The sequence below is a fragment of the Colossoma macropomum genome, unplaced genomic scaffold (assembly GCF_904425465.1).
Source record: "Colossoma macropomum unplaced genomic scaffold, Colossoma_macropomum, whole genome shotgun sequence".
Taxonomy (NCBI): Eukaryota; Metazoa; Chordata; class Actinopteri; order Characiformes; family Serrasalmidae; genus Colossoma; species Colossoma macropomum.
The window spans coordinates 24,823,703-24,840,965 of record NW_023494792.1 but is presented as its reverse complement, the minus strand read 5'-3'; the positions used below and the strand labels follow the sequence as shown (position 1 = coordinate 24,840,965).

Below are 17,263 nucleotides of genomic sequence, written 5' to 3'. Positions count from 1 at the left end.
AGTGATCTGGTGTTAGTCATGTACTGTGCTAAGCACCACTTCTGCCAGTCAGTATGAACTAAACTGCATGCTGGTCACAAACATAACAGCGTCAGCTACTCAAAATCTCATGCAGAATTACCGAGAAAGCAGGGCACTTGCATTACTGGCCGCATTAAATTACATTCTACATCTTTGTTAGCATAAGATCTCGACCTGCCTGTAGTTGTATCCACTGTGCTTTGCACAACCTCAGATGGTCATCAAAAACACAAATTGAGAGACCACAGCTGAAAAATTATTTTTAATATGCAACTATTTGGTAAAAAAGACAACCTTGACTATACAATATCTACTACCAGACTCAGTTACTTCCAAAACATGAATTTAAAACCAAAAAAAGTCAAGAACAAGTCACTGATTCAATCAAAATAGTAAGAGCAAAGAGCTCCAATATCTGTTTAAAAGCATAAAAAAAGAAAATCTGAAAATCTGTACTATGAATGAAAAACAGATGCATTTAGCAAGACCAAATGGGCCGAGTGAAAGTGTGTCCACGCCTGAGAAACAGTAATGGTTTTGGACATGTTCTTCAGTCATCCAGAGTGAAGTCGAAGGGCTGGAAGTCAGAGCGGACTTGTTTCGTCAGAGCCTCTTCCTCCTCTCTGCTGTTTTTGCAGTCTCTCCAGTCCGATCGCGTTGGGATGTTCAACACCGCCTCGCTTGCCAGCACTTCCCTGAAGGTGCACAGATACAAGCACACATGCACGCAATCTTTACTCAAAAAGGTTTGCAAGATTAATCTGTGTTCACAAACTTCAATTTTAACGTTATTGTATACCTGCCAAACTGTAATGGGAAGTTCTTCTTGATGCGATAAAACAGCTTTTCTCCCGTATCCAGCTCCACATAGAAATAAGGAGTTCCTGGCGGAGCAATCTTGAATAGAGGAACAGAAAGACTTGATTTAAAATCATGAAAATCAATAATGAATTCCCACAAATTATTAATGCTACACACATTTTCTCACATTTCAGTCATAAAAGTGACCGTGTTAGAGTCGGTTTGTCTCAGTCTCAGGGTAAGATGGACTGGGAAATTGCTCTCAAGACCGTTTGTTAAGTGCAAATGCGTCCATCTGATGTAACTGGACACTGAACTTTTATCATTACTGAATATCAACCTTCAAACAGAATAAAACAGTCCTTTGTCTAGATGTTTAAATAAAATCGATTTGCTACCAATTGAGGATCTTATTGATCTTTTTCATGATAACTGAGTTTTATTTGTTCATTGGTTCCATAATTCAAACTTCCCTTGAGGGCAGAACAGAATGTTATTAGTACTATGGTTTCATTTAATAAAGATGCATGTTGTTTGTTTTATAGTCACACGACTGTAGGTGGTGACTTCTCAGTGTGTTTTAGAGAAGAAAGACAATAATATAATGATACTGATTAATAATATTATTGGGCCATATAGCATTTAATGTCATTTTACAAAATGCATTATAAAATAAAATCTTTATTTCCTGTATAATGAATGATAATGAATGTACAATGAACTACAAACTAAATTCAGTCCCGTCCCCCTTTTTATTTTTATATACTGGTTTTGACTGCTGCAAAGTCTTGGTCTTGACTTGGACTTGATGTGTCCAAGTCTCGGTCTTGATTCAGACTCGTCTTGTGTACAACACTAAGAAGTGGTTTACAACTCTAATACAGATAATGAGGTTCTTATTCTTATTCTGTGGATAAACAGCTCAGGAAAGCTATGGCAATTGGTTACACAGCACTGTCTATGTTTAACCCTGTCACAATCATTACAATTTTAGCTTATGATTACTTGCCATATAAATAATTGTGATTAATAATTTCATTGTCTTTTTTTGTTCACTGTGTGCAGCTATTAAAGTCTAAAATGGACAGATTGGCTGATCAACTTGCTTCCTTGCCAACAAAACTCCCAACTGCTTACAGAGTTCAAGCTCAAATAATCAAACTTTACTCAGTGCTGCCCTCTAAAAGTGTTATATGACCAGTCAAGAAGTTAGAATGTGCCTGATAACATTTATTTAAGCCACAAGTGTTTTCCACAGTTGTTAGGCAATTTAATAATTGTGAAGTTTCTACCTACTACCAGAAACTGTTAGTACCTGTTTGAGGTCTGTGTGCTCTGGTATCTCCATCAGCTCCATTTGCTGCTCCTGCCCCTGCACCATGAAGGCCTCCTTAATGTCCTCTGTACTGCACCTCTCCATGGGCACGGGGACCACCTACCATCCAGAAGGTTAAACAGGGCTTTCACAGGTGGCAACTGCAGTTATATTTAACAAATATTAAGACTACAGATAAATACAGGACACAGTCTGATCAGATCAAACATGGCATCAGCTGTGATGAGTGATGGTCATCATAGGGAACAGGTCCCTCAGACTGGTTGTTCTTCAGGACAGACAGTGTCTGTCTGCTCAGACTTAAACTGATGACTGATTAATGTATGTGAGTCTGAAAATGAGGAAGAACTGGAGACTTTCAGATCTCCACCCTGGTGCATGTGGTTTGCCAGGCTCAAAAACCTTAATGTATGTGGCGCTGCTGGACTGACCTTGGGTCTCAACGGGTCCGCCCGTTTGGGCAGCAACCACAGGTGATGGAGCCAAACAGGCTCCTTTTTATGATGCTGTGCCATAGACAGACAGCTTGCCTTATCATTTTTCATTGCTAAGTGGACAGTAGAGCCACTGCACTTCATGCTTTAGAAAAAAAGGCATTATAGTGAATTCTAGTGAACTACAGTATAAGAATATCTTTATAATGAATTGTGGTGAATATAGTATCGAAGCAAGGGGAAAGGAGTCCAGTCACCTGTAACTGAAGGTGCTGGCTGCGGTAGTTCCTCTCGAACAGAACGCAGCGTCGGCCGCGGCTCTTATGGAATTTCCTGATAGCACTTTTGTAATTCTCCAGCTCTTCCACCACATCAGATGGCAGATCCACCACAGACTGGTAGTGTCCAATGGGCAACAGCAACACATGGTCTGGGGTGAGGCAGCCTTTAGCCATGGCCATGTAACACTGTGGAAGCAAGACAATCCTGCTTATTCTAGACATACAGACAAACAGAAGCACACAGGTCCTTAGTTAAGCTGTGTGTTGTACTTGATGTTAAAGACACTGTTGTAGAAATCTGTGCCCACCTTCGCAAAAGCTGGAGGTATGGCCAGGCAATGTGACAATATTTATCATTATTGCGACAGAGTGTCACAATATGCTTTTCTAAGCATATTATAGATGTCGTCAGTATTTAAAAAACACTTTCCGACTGCATGTTTGAGTACTGATTGCAACATAGTATGTGAAATATTGAATACAAATCATTCTGTTTCAACTTTTCAGATGTTATAAATAAATAAAAAAAATAATAAATGTTGTGACAAATCATATATCATAAAAACATTGTGAAGTATGGCAATATTATATTTTTGGAGTGTATATTTGTGTATAACTGGAACTCACATGTGTCCCTATACTGATGACCAGGTGCTTCTCCACCTCAGGGCTGGCTAAACAGAACCAACAGGGTCCAGTAGGCTGAGCTGAGTGCAAGAGGAGAGTGTTATAATGTGCAGAGTGAAATTATGCCTGTAACTTTAAACCAAAGAAAAACAGGTTATAATCAGGTTAAGAGAAAGTACTGGAAATGCAATAGTGAGTTCCATATGTTGATTAATCCCAGACAGTTTTTGCTTCAGTTTAAAAAAAAAGGTTAATAAAAAAAAAATCAGCCATTGGCTAATTTGGCTGTAAAGAATTAGAAATTAGACAAAAATAAATAAATAAACAAAATCAATCAAATAATCAATCAATCAAATAAATAAATAAATAAATGGTGCAACTCTGATTATGATAGGCCTTAATTTTATTAAGATCAAACCTACAACATCTGATTCTATACGTCAGCTTGTCTCACAATAACAGTAATAAAGTCAAGTCCATGACTTGATGGACCAACATACGACCCTAGACCAGGAATTTCCCTGCTTTGCAAATTGCCTGCTCAAACACACCTGACACCCTAACTGATCAGGTAATTGGTTTATGATAGCAGAAAAAAAAATGTATGTGCAGGGCAGGAGTTTTTCCAGGACTTTAATTACTGAATTCTGTCTTGTGTTAATGGACTAAGTACATAGGGGCACAATGACTGACAGCAGACAGGTTTGACTCACGGGGTTTGCGAGGTTGTTTAGGCTGGCTGGATCCGTCACCCTCCGACTGCCGCTTCCGACCCTGATTCTGCTGGTGCCGGTGATGCTGCTGCTTCTTCTGACCCAGATCAAAGAAGAACTGAGACACAGGCTCCTCCTGCTCAACAGAGGTTCAACATTAGTACCTTTAATCCACAAGAACAGGTCAAAGCCAAGCAACATCTCATGTGGAACAAAATTACATGGACAAAGGACTACATTCATCTTGTAATTTATTTTTTTCCCTTGAAGTCCACTTCTAATGTCCAATTTCCAATCACACTTTAGTCCTTAGAATTAAACAGGCTGTTTTTGTTACTGTGCATTCACTGCAAAAATATATACATCTTGGCCAATTAAATTACCTTAAATTTGTTTGACATCTCATATTTCTCATTTTGAAACTGTTTTAAGCTCATTATAAAGTTACTCAACTAATTTCTAGACACATTTTACTTGTTTTTAAGGGATTTTATTGAGTCAAATTATCTCAAGATATTGTGATATCTTTCTTAAAGATGCTTGAATCAAGCAAGATTATCTGCTAATTTGGTGAAATACTTTGACTTACTAAAATCAGTTAAATAAAATGTCTAAAAATGACCTTAAAATAAGCTTACAATAGTCTCAAAATGAGAAATATTAGACATTTTGACTTAAAATTTTTAATTTTTAACTTAAAATTTCACTTGCTAAGATACTTTTTTTTTGCAGTGTTAAAAATTGTTTATGTAAATAACTTCTGTTCTGATTGGCTGTTCTGTATCGTGCCTCAGTTCAGGCTGAAACACTCCTTATAACTTCAGTGTGAATGGGCGGGGCTAAACAAGTGGAGATATGTAAATGATTTGATTCTTCTCAAAACAGGCTGTTAGTTACAATATATAGAGTGTATGGACTGGGAAGTGATTTTATAAATTTTAACAATGTTTACATACTACAGCAATATCTTATTCTTAAAAAGTATAGAAAATGTAGCTTTTCATGAGAAATACCAGGTAAAAAGGCTACACCATGTACCTGGTCAATCAAATCAATAATTAAAAACAAAGCATGCACGCACCTCACCAACTGCAGAGGGAGGAGGTTTATCCTTCTTTCCCTCTTTCAGTGGTTTTCTGTAAGGGTTCTCTGTGACATCCTGAGGCTGTTTGACCAGCTCCACAGCATCCATACTTTTCATCGGGACAATGTTAAATGCATACAAATACTAAGAGAGAACACCAGCAGAACACACAGCATTTCAGTCTTTAAGTTTCCTGACTCAGTCTTGAAACTAGAAAATTTACTAAGTGCAGAGGGGATGGGCAAATGTAAGCAGCCTACCTTTTTCTTAGCAGGGTTGTTAACTGTTGCCAGTGCGATAAATCTACTGACATGCTGTGCATTCTCTTGAAGAACCACATGGTTTCTTTACAATGAAAAAGACACAAAACGCCTTGTCAGAAGCAGAAAACTATCTGATCAATAACATCTAGCATGGTCACTTCTATCATTTAATTTTGCAGAAAACTCTTGTATGCAGAAGACCTGTATGGCAGTCTTTCATAGTGAACCCCTTCCAATGCAGCAAAGTGGTAGCGAGGCTTCAGCTTTTCTGCAAGATTTGCAATGGAAGAAACTCCACAGAACTTTGTGTCAATTTCCTTAAAAAACAAAACAAAATAAAACAAACAAGTTAAATGGGCTAAAAATACTGACCACGTAAAATACCCTGAGAAAAAAAAAAAGGGTTTAAACTAGAAAGTACTTACCGGGTTGTTCCCGTACTGCCACACTCCTCGAGGCCACTGAGAGGTCAGGAGGATGTCAACTCCTTTGAACTTCGAGCTGGACACCAGAGGAGTGAGCAGGGCTGTGAGATCTTTTGCAGTGAAGCAGTGTGCAGGTGCTGGCTCCTGCTGAGCTTCTCTGCCACTGACATATGCAATCTGGAGGCCTGAAGCTCCTGTGAAAATACCCCTTCGGCCTGAAATCCAAAAAGTCCTGTATGTGAGCCCGCAAATTGGCAATACATTGCGACGGTCACTGGGTTTTTGTTTTCCCCCCACCATTAAAACACAACAGCTGTCCTTTAAATTTCATCAAGGTTGTACCATTAGAAGTGGTCCAAAAGTCACTTCGAATAAAAGCTCTTTAGATCAACCTACATTAAAAGCTAATAATGTTTTTGCCTTCTCCTGCAAAGTTACTATTTTGGAGATAAAGATTTTTCTTTGGACAGTCACAATAAGGTTGTTGTTATTATCAGAAATAAAAATGCAGAAGATAATTCAGAAGCTTCCTACCTAAACAGATGATGTTTTCAGCCAGTTCACATCCATCAGAGCTGGGGAAATACTTCACGGTTTCCTGGCTGATGGCCCCCAGAACGTATGTGTGGATGGGAGCTGAAGTGTGAGTAATGAACAACAATGCAAAATATTCTCTACCAGTATAAAAACCTACAGCTTCTTTGTAACAATGTTAACTAGTTTTTAAAGACAATGAGGGAAATACCTTTCTTAGCACCAGATTTGTATGCTTCCCACTCAGCTTCAGCCTCAGGAGACGTACCAAAGAATTCGCCAACGCATAATAATAACTGCAAGTTCAGAAATTATATGGTGTGTGTCTGCTCCCAAAGATTATGGAAAAGACAATAACAGAAAGAGACTTACATCGAACTGCCCGCTCTTTTTCTGGACTGCGTTCACCCGGTTAAACAATGCAGTGATTCTTCCTTCAACGTCCCCACAAGCAAGCCTAAAGGAAGACAAACCAGGACTATTATAGGAAAAACCACATGCAATTATAAATGTAACTTTTAAACAACAACCAAAAAAAGTCTAATAACTCGAGAAAACGTATTCACTCCCAGTGTGCAGCTAGTATTTTCTAGTTGAGATTAGGAAAGACTTTATAAGGAAGAAAATGTTGACAGACTCTGGAATAGTGTTCCAGAAAATATTAGGAAGGCCAGCTTGATTTGTTATTTGTAGGGATACATGGTGGTATGTCTATTTGATTTACTTACTGCATTGTTTACCTAATAAAAATAAAATATACATTTTTCTGTAATGCTAATCCCAATTTCGTCCCAACCATTTCATTCTACACTTTATCAATGTTCATGTACTGGCCTCAGTATAAATATCAATGGGTACACAAAAAATATCGGCCATCGTCCTCAGCCCAAAATTCCCATATCAGTGCATCCTTACTCTTGTGTTATTTTATTCAGGCAATTTTATCTTTACAGTGTTTTGCTTACTTTGTAACTAAACTGAAAAGTACTATATAAGCAAAGACTATGGTCAATCCTGTATGACAAGTTGCAAGTCTGGGTTTCACTAAACTGAAACAGAGAGATTATGATACAATTCTTTTTAAATGTGTACAATTATTTTTTAAACACTTAATAAATAAAATAGCTTTATCTAAAAATGTGCTGTATTAACCAAACATACACTTTAAAGTGATACATAAAATAACACAAAAATAAAAGCCACATTCAAAGATACAAGTCTAAAAGAAAACTAAATTGAATCACTTTGAGGAATGTAAAATATTAAATTGAATGAACAAAAAGATTTTTAAAGGGGAACACCACCAACCTTTCAAAAAATCCTACATAATTAAATAATTGATGTAAAGCCCTTAGAGTAGTTTGGTGGTGAAATGCTCCGTTCTAGTGAAACTTACTGGGTCAGAATTATTCAAAGACATCTAAAGACTTTAATGCCGCTGAAATCTCATTCACAGAAAATTATTACATTAAATGGTTAGATATAAGCTGCCTTATGTCTGGCAAATTGTTTTATAATAGATCTGTGATAAAGTTTTGACTTTAAATGTATTTGATTCCATTTTCTTTTATCCACTCATGATGGAACGGAATATGCAGGTGGACATGCATGTAAGGCAAAATAGTCCCCAAAGAGAACAATTTTTTCCGGATTTATGACTGTTTTACCATCATAAACATTAGATATAAAAACTCAGAAGACACGTGTAGGTTCACTGGTGGTTTTGGACAGTAAATAAAATGGCTATATTTGTGCTGTAGACATCGTGACTCCTGGTTCTTATCACCATCAGTGTAAAGAGAGCAGCGTAAATTGCTTTACAACGAAACATTTAACATCAAACCACTCTTAATAACTCTGTTTACATCTCAATATCTGAATTACACTGAAATTTGGTGGCGTTCCCCTTTAACCTTTCAGCACACAGTAAGAAACAAAGGGCGACGAGCAGCGCGTGAGACACACTGCCTTTGACTTTAAACACATTAAACAGACTCTTACACTCTCAGAGGCTTCTCCCCCATCATCCACACACACACTCACACACACGCGGCCTGGCTGTGCGGTAAAGCTGCGGACTGAAGCTTTTCTTCTTCTTCTTCTTGCTGGGTTTGAAAAGCGTCTGTGTCCGCTGACAAAATAAACCCCAACAACAACACAGGAGCAGGACGGTCCTGAGTCAGAGTGTATCAGCGGGGCCGCTCACTGAGAAGGACTTTACTAAGGTAAAGTATGTTATATGGAAATAAAGCCAGTATAAATGATTAAAAGAAGCGTAAAACTGTCCAGAGAAGTGAACGATTCGCTGAATGTACTACTAGAAAACATGTTTCTACCCGAAAGAAATATACGAGCGCAACCACACGGGGTATCGGCCGAGTCAATCTTGCGCTCTTACTTTGCAAACTGCGCTGACTCGAATGGAAACTCACAGTTCATCATCTTAAACGGCACATTACAGAATCTTGTGTAGATCTTGTATGTACGTAAAAGTCTATTGTAAAAATTAAAACAAAAAGCTATATTTACTCGTTTATTATTGGGCTTGTAATTGTGTGATCCATGCATGTCCTCCGTCAAATATATGTGAAATAAAAAAATGTAAAAAATTAACTGTGAAAATCTCTTATACGTTACTGAACAAGTACATAAATTAAACGTATTATTTTATTTTCCCACTGTGCACAGCAGCTTCAAAGATGAAAAAACACTGTATGCGCAAAAAGGGACGGCAAGCAGCTTACCCAGTGTGAGAGTGTGACGTGTGAGCTGCGACAGACCAAAACAGGAAATAATTAAAATCACACGATAAACAAGGTTTGAAGATCCGCCGGAGACGGGGTTGTTTTTATAAACACAGGGTATGTTCTGTGGATATGAGGCTACCGGCACGGCTCTCTCAGACCGTGTGGGCGGACAGAGCTCGTCCTCTGGAGCTTATTAAAGGAGAGGATGCGAACCGGCCTCAGCCTGACCTCGGGGAGCTGCGCTCTCAGTCCGACTCGGTTCCTCCTCAAATCCACGATCCCTCTCATCTGCCATAGTCGCGGGAACACGCATGCACGCTGCATCGAAACAACGGAAAGCGAAAAGGGTAAAAAAAGTCCAGAATTAATAATCTAAACGGCGTCAAAGCGCAGATTCCCATCCTTCCTGAACCTTTTCGCTTCCCGTAGCTGCAGTGTTGTGCGGTGCTGTTTGTGTTTCTGCACAGTGACTGCGCTCCTGACGACTCAATCCGAGGAAGGGGACGTGGATTTTAAGGATAACTGCAACAAATGCAACACCAGCCCACATGGAGCCACGCGACACGTTCTCATACCTGCTGGGCTTATTTATCCCTCCTACGGCTTAGTATGAGTGGAGTTTGGGAGCAGAGTCGGCCCTGAACCGCCGCCGGGCCAGAACATTTCCATATATAGGCTTTGGAAGTGGTCAAGCCTCAGGAGCCTCTGCGGAGCTTCTGCTGCAGAGCTTCAGTGGAAATGTAAACCTCAGCTCGGCCACCAAGAAGAGCGCTTTGCTTTCCTTTCACAAACAGAAACAACGTGAACATGCGTACACGGCCTTTTCAGACAGAGGACTCGTACAGGAGGAGGTTGTGTTGTAAAGTCAGAGTAGGTCAAAGTATTGTGATCTGAATGTGGAGACCATCCTTGTCGTAACTGGCTGTTCAGTATCTAAACTCCATTTTCATCACTTTGTGCTAATGCATGACTTGTCAGCGGAGTTGATGTAAATCTGAGCTGGGCCACCAAGTGCCCTCTTCTTTGCTTTCCTTTCGCATGCCAGAAACAACGTGACCATGTCAGCACCAGAGCAGATTATCGAGATCATTATGGAGGACAGGACGTATAACGTGAGTAAGAGCAAGCTGATTGAAAAGAGCGATTACTTCCGTGCCCTGTACAGCTCTGGGATGAGGGAGGCCGGGGAAGACTCCGTGCAGCTGCAGGGGCTGAGCGTGCCAGGCCTGGAGCTGGTCCTGGAGTTCATCAACACATCCAAAGTTCAGGTTGCCAATGAAACGCTGGAGGACCTGATCGAAACGGCCTCTTTCCTGCAAGTGACACCCATCTTGAAACTTCTCCTGTCCGAAATCCGTCTAGACAACTGCATTGAACTCTTCAAGCTCTCGGAGGTCTATGGAACGCATGACCTGCGAACAGCCTGCCTCAAGTTCATGTGCTGTCACTACCATCCCATGCTGCGCAGGCCAGAGTTTCAGGTCCTGCCTGCTTCTTTGAAGGAGCAGGTCAAAGAAATGCGCATGAGGGGCACCGCCACTCTGGTAGCCATTGGAGACTTCAAGGGCACCTGCTTGGACCTCGCTGACCAGGACGAACCATGGTCCATGCTGAGGTACGGGGAAGTAGAGCAGCGCTGGAAGCCGCTCGCCAACAATCTGCCCCCAGACATGGTCAGTGTGAGAGGGTATGGCTCTGCGGTGCTGGATAACTACCTTTTCATCGTCGGCGGGTACCGAATGACAAGCCAAGAAATCTCTGCAGCACATTGCTTCAATCCCTGCAAAAATGAATGGAATCATATAGCGCCTTTGAACCAGAAGAGGTATCTGTATACGCATAGATCAAGTATGGTATCCTTTAAACAGGTGTTTCCCTTTCTGACCACTTGAGTGCTGTGTTTGTGCTCAGGGCCAACTTTAAGCTGGTGGCAGTGAGTGGGAAGCTGTATGCAGTGGGCGGTCATTGTTTAGGTACAGTGGAGTGCTACAGTCCTGAGCAGGATTGGTGGACGTGTGTTTCCTCCATGCCAAACCCTCTGGCTGAGTTCTCTGCCTGCGAGTGCCAGGGCATGATCTACGTCATGGGTGGCTACACAGCCAGAGGTGCGTATGCAACCTTTTTAGAGAGAGGATATGTACACACAGGAGGTTGTGTTGTAATGTAAGAGTCACAGTAGATCACAAGTATCTTGAAGGTGGGAGGATACTCGAGGGTGACCCTTTATTTTTTTTCCATAAGCTGGCTAATGCAGAAAGAAACCAGATTGAGAAAGAGGAGCTCCAGTGCTTGTGTGCAGTGCATGCTGGGTATTGTAGTGAGAAAACAATGATGGACAAAAACACAAGAAGGATACAAAGTCATGAATTCTGTTAAGGCTGAGGGATGCGTTGCTGCGCTACAGAATTAAGTTAAGTGACCCTTATTAGTCCCACAGTGAGGAAATTCACCTCTGCATTTAGCCTATTTGTGCAGTGAAACACCCACATACACATTATAGAATTCACACACACTAGGGGGCAGTGAGCACACTTGCCCAGAACAGTGGGCAGCCCTATCCGCAGCGCCCTTCAGTCCATACTGTCAGCTCAGGGGATCAAACTGGCTTCCAGTCACAAGGCTGGTTCCAAAATGACATAATGCAACAAATAACATAATCAATGCTAGTTTCGAGTCAGGAAACCCTTTAAGTGATGGCAGTATTGTTACAGGACCCAGTGAGAGGAATGACAGACGGTATAAAGGATCAATCAGTTGATTAATCACATATTTGTTGATGGATTCATTGATTTATAGAAATAATCTTTAAGTTGCAGCTCAAACTCTGGGCACAGAGACAGAACTGACCCTTCCTCTCCTTTTTCTCTGGCAGACAGGAACACTGACGTTCTGCGCTACTGCCCCACCTCGGACACGTGGTCAGTGTTCCGTACCTGCTCGGCCCACGTGCGCAAGCAGCAGATGCTGTCGGTGGAGGAGACCATCTACTTGGTAGGTGGCTATACGCACGAGCTGGAGTGTGTGGCTGGGGGCCAGCGGCGGGCCAGTCAGACGGAGGACATGCTGACGGTGCAGTCATACAACGTGCGGACAGGAGAGTGGCTGCAGTTGAAGGAGAACACGTCCAAGTCGGGCCTGAACCTCACTTGCACTCTCCACAATGATGGTATCTACATCATGAGTCGTGACATGAGCCTGCCCACAAGCCTGGAGCACCGCGTCTTCCTCAAGTACAACATCTTCTCTGACGCCTGGGAGGCCTTCCGTCGCTTCCCCGGGCTGGGCCAGAACATGCTGCTGTGCTCGCTCTACCTGCCTAATGTCCTGTGAGCCAGAAAGCACCATGCGCAAGCCATCTGAAGTAGCCTCCTGAGGGATGCCATGTATGCCCTGGCCAGTACATGCGGTACAAGGCCAGTACATGCGGCGGTGGTAAAGTTGCGGCTGAAGTGGCTGAGATGAATGGAGTCAGAAGCAATCGCGTTCAGGGTCAGTGAGAGGGTTACTGCAGAGATGCACGCTACAAGAGAAGGACTGATTAAAGGTTGCTCAAAATCGAGGTCAATGAATGTTGTTTACACTAATAACAAACGAACAATCCACTGTACCTCACTTAGGGTCAAGATAACAGCTTGTTGTTGAGGCACACTTGAATTTAAGCACAGGGCTTATGCTGAAATATACATAAAACACTTTATATGGGAGCAAGTGCACTGTTGCAACAGATTTTTCCAACTTGCACGAAAACTACTAATGCCAATGCATGTACTTACTGTCTGTATTCCCTATACAGAATATATAAATGCATTACTGACAATGATTGGCAGCAAAAGGCTTTGGTTTTACATGGCCCTGGTTGTGATGGAACACTAAGAGTGTGATCAGAAAGCATTAATAGTCTTAACTACTGCTAAAGCTTCATGAGTACCTTACCATTTAAGGCCTTGAATTTTCAGGCCTAGTACAAATACAAAAGCACTTGACCAAAACACCTGTGATCTTATTTTGAATGGATGATGATGTGGAGGGCTTCTAGCAAAAGGACCAATTAAAACGGTGCAAATGTTCTGAAGAGATGTCCATTTCTGAGAGTTAAGGTGATGGCCCTCCTGAATGCAGTACTTTATGTTGACGTTTGATTCATTTCAGGTTTCTTTTTTAATTTTGCTTTGTTTTGAGCAGGTTCCAGTCTGAATGTGTGACAGTACTGAATATTGCCACAGATGCCTTGAAAACAGTAATGATTTTAAGTTCAATAAAATATTCAGGGGAAGGGAATATATTGTCTATTTATTTGACTGTTTTTCTGTTTGAATTTGTTCGTAATTAAATAGAGTGACGCTATCAACACCATTTAAGATACTGTTCTTGACGAATAGTCTTTCTATCAGTAATTACAGGCATTCGATTGTGTAAGTTATTTGCAGAAATTGCTTCACTCTAAAAACATTTTATTGTATTACTGGATGAGGGTAAGAATACTTGTTCAGGTGAGTTCTTATGGTTCATCAGTCGGGAAACTGAAATAGGAGTTTTGGTGACATTTGGATTTGGCGATTGTGATTTTGATGAGTGTTTTGTGGGCGCATGTCAGGTCACACACTACAAAATGCGTCATCAAGCTGCCTTTTGGTTCATCTTAAAGGAAACCTTGACTGTAAAGTCTTGTATGCCTTATAAGTGTACATGTTAAACACTATTAAATATATATAAACCAAATGGAAATGTTTTGTTTGTTTTTACATGAGAAGTAGGCAAAATCCCTTTACTAGTAGGTTGCACAGTGATATCATATAGTTGCAGTAATTTCATATGGAAAATAAGATAATCAAAAAGTTCTCTTGGACAGTGCCACTCTCTAACTAAAGTTTAAAGATTTAATAACATATTTGAGTTAAATTATATACTAAAGGTGGCGTTCCTCACTCAGTGGACAAGAGTTAGAGCAACCATTTCATGCCACAACAAAATGGCAGCCTAAAAGTGGAAGGATTTTGTCTATTTTCAGTAATAAATAAAGTATGTTCCTTTGTTTATACGTTTTTAACAGTGCAGGACATGTACACTACGCAGAGGCAAATATCATCACAGTCTGAGTTTTCTGCACACTGTAACATTGCACAGGTTAAGCTCAATAGCAAATGGCTCCCTAATCCCTATATAGTTCACTACATATGGCAAAAATATTCTACACCCAAATTATGCACTAAATGTTAGGTTGGGAGTTGTCAAGCTTATAGCTGAATATAAGTAGCTTTTTTTTCCAAAATATAATACATTATTTGACTTTCTTAATACGGCAATATCTCAGTCACATTTTGCTTTAAAAAGAGCAGTTTATATCAAAGCTTTCTCAAAGGTATGTCTCTATATATCTCTATGTTTGAGACAAATTAGTTTGGGTTCTGTGCAAATTAGTTTTGGGTTCTGAACCTTGTACCTTAACAAAGGGTAAACCAGTCAGCTTGCTAATCCATCCAAACAGAGAGCGCTTTATCTTAGATGAATGATTTATTTAGAAAAAATCAAATTTACAGTTTCCTCTTAACCCAAAAGCTGACAGTAGGCTAAGGCATGTTTGATGTCTGAAATCTGGTTCTTTATTTTTGCACTGGAGCTATGAGGCTAATGAAGCTAACATGTAATGGAAGTCTATGTGACGTAAACATTTTTTAGATTTTTCTGGCTTTGTGGCTCCAGTGCAAAACTAAGCAAACTTCAGACAACAAACAGGTGTATGTTTGGGTAAAAGTATGTACATTTGATTTTTCAGTCAACCATTGCTTTATAGGTAGACAGATTTGGGAATATTGTTACATGGGAGCTTAGCTTTTGGTTCAGCTAATTGTCCTAATTGGGTGTATTTAGCCATTTCTTGCTTTGACTGTGCCACTAAGTAGTCTCTGGTCTCTCCCTCTTGCTTGTTATCAGAGCTAGGTTCACTGACTGCCAGCCTGTCCTCACCTAGAAAGTCAATGTGGACAGAAAAGACTGGCTGACCATAAGATGTGTAATCTGAGACACTGCAGCGGCCTCTGACGTCCACATCATCAGCTGTATAGTAGACAGGGCAGAGGGACCTGATGAAGTCATGGTCCCTGTAGGTTACTGTGGTCCACTCTTCGGGGCTCGAGTCAGTAGTAAAGGAGCAGTCACACCTCAGCCAGTCTGCAGTGAGACAGCTGTGACTTTCAGATGGAGCCAGGAGGGGGTGCTCTGTAGGTTTAGCAGCAGATGCAGCTGTTCGTGACTGATGGGCTGTTTGTGGCCTGGACTGAGTCTGTGAGTTGGAGGGCAGGTGGACTCTGTTTCTCAGAGGGTTACTGCAGTCCCAGTGGCGGCTCTCCACCCATAATAGGATTGGATGAAGGAGCATGGGGACATGTCTGTAGCCCATGACTCGATGGTTGAGCTCAGGGATGCTCAGCGCCAGACACTCCAGATTGCATGATGACAGTGGCCTGTCTCCTGTGTTTGTCACTCGCACCACTGCAGTGTGTGTGTCATAACAAAGATCTTTCACTGAAATGTGAAAACGAAGCAATAAAAAGAGTCACCAACTATTGCTACACATGTATACAGCTATGTGGTAAGAAAATAAAACAAATACGCACAATTTTCTCCTTACCCTATGGCTAACGTAGCTAAGCAGACCGGACCGTTTCTTGCAATTACAGGTAATAGCAATTACTTAGGGCCCTGGAGTCAAGACGATTATGATATGTTTGTTTTTATATCATTTGTGTCAATCGTGATTTTGATACAAAACTATCCAGACATCAGCGATAGCTTTGCCTCAAATAAACCAAGAAAGCAGAAATGATGCACGTCACTTAATCACTAGGTGTGTAATGAGTCACAGCATTCAGGATTCAGCTCGATGTGGTACATATATTTGTCCATTTTCAGTCTATTGGAGCATTCAGTATTATAAAAGTATAAATAAATATAACAGCTGTGCTTTATATTGTCCGGATCTAAATCTTTAGCCACAAGCTAACACATTAACCACAAGCTAAGCTTTCATTTCATTGTTTTAGTTTTATATTTTATTTCTATAGTTTCTATATAATTGATTATTTATTGAGTTTACTGTAGTATAAACTTTTTTCTGTTTAAAATAAGTGAAATATTGATTCTTTTCAATTCTCGTATACAGAAGAATACATCTGGATGGATTAAGGACCCCCAGCAGGATGTCGCTTTGGGCCTGCAAGTGTTCAGAAATGGCCCTACTAACAAGAAATGGACATTAGCCTTGTGGCTTCAGTGCAGAACTAAAGAAGCAAATTTTGGATACTAACATATCTGCAAAACTCTTTCTTTAAACAAAAAGGAAATTGGATTGGTGCACATATCAATGGACCTAAGAAATTACTCTATTAAATAGTTACAGTACCTACTATACCTTCCTTAGATCCAGTGTCTTAAAAATACGTTATTTCCATTAAGCATGCATGCTTAACATATGGAGACTGACCTGACGCTGTGTGAGGATGATCTGACACAGTGTAGTAGACGAGCGTCAGTAAATATCTCTCAGTGAAAAGTGGAAACTCAGACATGTTTTACAGCAGTACAGCTTGATTTGAACACATACAATATGCCCTGGGTCTGTTTGTTGTTGTAACCATGGCAACAAAATTTGAAAAAATTTCTAAAAGTCAGGTTTTCTATTATGACATGAACATTGTTCTAACAGAACTTTCTGTTCTACAGGATAAGTGTGAAGTGTGAAGTGTGATGGAGTGGACTAGTTGAAGTCCTAAGCTACCATTTTGAATGTGGACAGTATACATTAAAATACACTTTGGGGCATTTAAAATGTTCAAAACCACACAAATATTTGTGTAATCAGATTCAGATTTATTGGCCAAGTATGTTTACACACACAAGGAGTGTGGTTCCAGGTGTGTTAAATGCAATATACAGACAGAGTACAAATAATTTACAGACAATACACAATATAGAAGCAATATATATGCGTTGTTGCATCT

At 40.5% G+C, this 17,263-nt stretch overlaps 2 protein-coding genes across 3 annotated transcripts; one reads left to right on the top strand and one right to left on the bottom strand.

Moving 5' to 3' along the window:
- Window positions 1-268: 268 nt before the first annotated feature.
- cwf19l1 (CWF19 like cell cycle control factor 1) lies at window positions 269-9,294 on the bottom strand. Of its 2 annotated transcripts, none has more exons than XM_036576680.1 (14): window positions 9,264-9,294; window positions 6,892-6,976; window positions 6,731-6,815; window positions 6,520-6,621; window positions 5,986-6,200; window positions 5,762-5,877; window positions 5,558-5,642; window positions 5,295-5,441; window positions 4,214-4,349; window positions 3,501-3,580; window positions 2,850-3,059; window positions 2,138-2,257; window positions 821-918; window positions 269-716 (listed from the first exon to the last, which is right to left on the bottom strand). In XM_036576680.1, exons 8-14 carry the CDS (start codon window positions 5,412-5,414, stop codon window positions 572-574), a joined length of 909 nt encoding a protein of 302 aa, XP_036432573.1. In that variant the 5' UTR covers window positions 5,415-5,441; window positions 5,558-5,642; window positions 5,762-5,877; window positions 5,986-6,200; window positions 6,520-6,621; window positions 6,731-6,815; window positions 6,892-6,976; window positions 9,264-9,294; the 3' UTR covers window positions 269-571. The 2 variants fall into 2 exon arrangements, with proteins under 2 accessions (XP_036432573.1, XP_036432572.1); XM_036576679.1 differs by lacking the exon at window positions 9,264-9,294 and adding an exon at window positions 8,521-8,884.
- Window positions 9,244-13,544, top strand: klhl42 (kelch-like family, member 42). The gene is made up of 3 exons (XM_036576682.1): window positions 9,244-11,091; window positions 11,178-11,371; window positions 12,139-13,544. Exons 1-3 carry the CDS (start codon window positions 10,325-10,327, stop codon window positions 12,594-12,596), a joined length of 1,419 nt encoding a protein of 472 aa, XP_036432575.1. The 5' UTR covers window positions 9,244-10,324; the 3' UTR covers window positions 12,597-13,544.
- The last annotated feature ends 3,719 nt before the right edge of the window (window positions 13,545-17,263 follow it).

What these genes read in the sequence shown, in the direction of transcription:
- cwf19l1 (XM_036576679.1), bottom strand. Translation starts at nt 8,546, where the DNA reads ATGATGGGGGAGAAGCCTCTGAGAGT. An exon ending in ACAACCCTGCTAAGAAAAAG is followed by an intron (nt 5,442 to 5,557) that starts GTAGGCTGCTTA and finishes GTTCTCTCTTAG; the next exon opens with TATTTGTATGCATTTAACAT. An exon ending in GCCAGCACCTTCAGTTACAG is followed by an intron (nt 2,258 to 2,849) that starts GTGACTGGACTC and finishes TCTGGATGGTAG; the next exon opens with GTGGTCCCCGTGCCCATGGA.
- klhl42 (XM_036576682.1), top strand. Translation starts at nt 10,325, where the DNA reads ATGTCAGCACCAGAGCAGATTATCGAGATCATTATGGAGGACAGGACG. An exon ending in GCGCCTTTGAACCAGAAGAG is followed by an intron (nt 11,092 to 11,177) that starts GTATCTGTATAC and finishes GTTTGTGCTCAG; the next exon opens with GGCCAACTTTAAGCTGGTGG. An exon ending in GGGTGGCTACACAGCCAGAG is followed by an intron (nt 11,372 to 12,138) that starts GTGCGTATGCAA and finishes TTTCTCTGGCAG; the next exon opens with ACAGGAACACTGACGTTCTG.